Source organism: Penaeus japonicus, unplaced genomic scaffold (assembly GCF_977035675.1).
Source record: "Penaeus japonicus unplaced genomic scaffold, GWHDUDI00000001_assembly GWHDUDI00000022, whole genome shotgun sequence".
Lineage (NCBI taxonomy): Eukaryota > Metazoa > Arthropoda > Malacostraca > Decapoda > Penaeidae > Penaeus > Penaeus japonicus.
In genome coordinates, this window is record NW_028234424.1 from 28318024 (window position 1) to 28320523 (window position 2500).

The window sequence follows — 2500 nt, forward strand, 5'->3', positions numbered from 1 at the left end:
TTAAGCTTATTATATCAGCAGGGCTTCATTCGGCCCTGTATTAATACTATTCCATCGTTAACTAGGAGAAAGTCAACTTGTCACTATATGGCCTTTAGAGAACACTGATATCCTGCGTGGTCGGACAGGTCACCATCCATAGTTCTTACGTGAATTCATGGGTAGAAGTCACACGAACCCACCCTACAGTTTGACAGACTGATAAACTGACGAGTTCTTGAAATCTATAATCCTGGCCACTGAGATGAAGAAGCTTGCATTTTTATTTAAATTGTCAGAATTTGCGCTCAAAGGGTAACGCCAGTCCCATAAGCCCACTCTGCACTTCACTGACAATGCTATAAGCCAGCATCTATAGAGGAATCCAAGAAGGAGAGGGGGAGGATAAAAATTGTAGTCTCAGGTACGGTAGAACCCACGGACTCTCCTCTCAAGTAGAATCAGTAACGGCCAATTTGATCTCTGATTTCAGTATAAGATCGGGCCTCTGAAAGAGGTCGTTTAGGATTACAGACACTAGGTACACGCGTGGTATCTTTTATCAAACAATTTTCTTAAAGGACCAGTACTAGAGGTGTAACAGTAAATAACCTTTACTGTTTCAAGCAAACTCCATAATGGAAAATGTAATAAAAATAAGAAAATATGTTCAATAAAAAGTACCCTAGTTATTAGACAAACTTTCACTTGATTGAGAAATGTAAGTTTTATTTGTGGAAATAGAAGATATTAGTGTAAGCTATCTTCTGGTTCTGCCTCCCACTCTCTCTCTCCCTCCCTCTCCCTCCTCTCTCTCTCCCTCCCTCCTCTCTCTCTCTCTCTCTCTCTCTCTCTCTCTCTCTCTCTCTCTCTCTCTGTATATATATATATATATATATATATATATATATATATATATATATCGTTATTTTCTTCTCTACACCACCTTGGCTCCCTATAAAAAGCATTGTAGTATGCTCGTGTAACTATTCATAAGAAATGCTATTTTTCAACTATTCTTAAAAATGTCAAGGAATTCGCGCCACAGTTGATGCAACACATGTAGGAATTGCATGATAACTTTGAGTCGCTTTGCCAAACACGATATGTTCACTTCAATATTTAAATTTAGTATGATATTAGTTTATCAAAGAAACTGTATATGTCTACAGACTCCAAGGTTATTATTAACAATTCCGACGATAGTTAGTTTTGCGACGTCTGCCTGCCCGTCGGGCTCGTGTGTGTAAGCGATCTCCAGATGTAAACATGGCTCCTGCCGCTGCGGGTCGCAATATTCAGGAAGAACAAGTCCTACAGGCCGTAGTCTTGGCCGATTCAGGACAGGACTATGAGCTGCCCATTACACAGACTGTGCCAAAGGTAATGGTCAGCGTTTAGTAGTTTTAGATATTTATAAGAGGCAGGATCTGGAGCCTGTAACTTTTGGCCATAGACCTACAGGTCGAACAGCTGGAATTAGAGCACTACATGTTATTTTTATTTGAATTTATGATGTCATTTGAATTGCAGCATTTTCCTTGTTCAATTTCACTTAAAATTTGATAGTGTGGAATTACTACAAATTAATGTCTCATGTCTTGAAGCCTTGATTTACACACCAATGTTATATCCTTACTAAATATTGATCATATAATTTGAATTTCGTGTCGAATGATTGGTGAATAGATGTCTAGAAAAGCACTACATCTTGCAATGACAGGATCTCCACTCTTTGCTGAAGTGCCTGACTGCTGAGGTTGCATTGACACGAGTCACGGTGGAGTTCAATATTTGATTGTGCTGCCATCAGGCTCTTGTACAAATTCATATATATTGTAGTGATTGTGATTCCAGTTGGTTTATTGATTTATTTGCCTGTAATATTGTGCAGTCATAGTTTGTATAGTTAATAGTTAATGTTTGTTTTATACTGAATATCACATTTCTTGATAGGTAAGTCAACCCACTGTAGGTCACAATGAATAATAATACTAAGTGATTTATGTTGTTTGCTGCAGTGTTCTTCCAAGATTACAAACCTAATTATACATTAGCATATTGCCGTTGAAAAGTGAAAATATTTTGGCCACATTGCTCTAATGAGCAATCCTATTTGAATTGCCAACTCTTACTTTTGACATGTTGGATTACAGATAGATTTGTGTGCATACGTGTGTGTGTGTGTGTGTGTGTGTGTGTGTGTGTGTGTGTGTGTGTGTGTGTGTGTGTGTGTGTGTGTGTGTGTGTGTGTGTGTGTGTGTGTGTGTGTGTGTGTGTGTGTGTGTGTGTGTGTGTGTGTGTGTGTTTACAGATGCCTTGTCTAACAGTTAATCCTTTCCTTCACGTCCCCCTCATTCCCACACGGTTAGCCAAGTCACCAAAACTCCCTTGTGAATGTTTGTATTTTTTTATTTGAGAAAAGAATTTGGAATAAGCAGCACTTATTTACACAGAAACATTAGGTAAGACAATTCCAAGTATAATTAGAGATATTTTTCTCAGGTTTGTGACCTTCTGG

At 38.4% G+C, this 2500-nt stretch overlaps 1 protein-coding gene across 2 annotated transcripts in view; it reads left to right on the forward strand.

The window, feature by feature from the left end:
- eIF2Bepsilon (eukaryotic translation initiation factor 2B subunit epsilon) overlaps positions 1–2500 on the forward strand; it is a 19376-nt gene that overhangs the window by 4468 nt on the left and 12408 nt on the right. The window contains exon 1 of one of the 2 annotated variants that reach the window (XM_043023827.2): positions 1098–1362. The exons of the other annotated variant lie outside the window; for it this stretch is intronic. Within the exon in view, the coding sequence (XP_042879761.2) occupies positions 1249–1362 (114 nt within the window). The 5' untranslated portion in view covers positions 1098–1248. Of the gene's footprint in view, positions 1–1097; positions 1363–2500 lie in introns of those variants that run through there. 2 annotated transcript variants of the gene reach the window in all.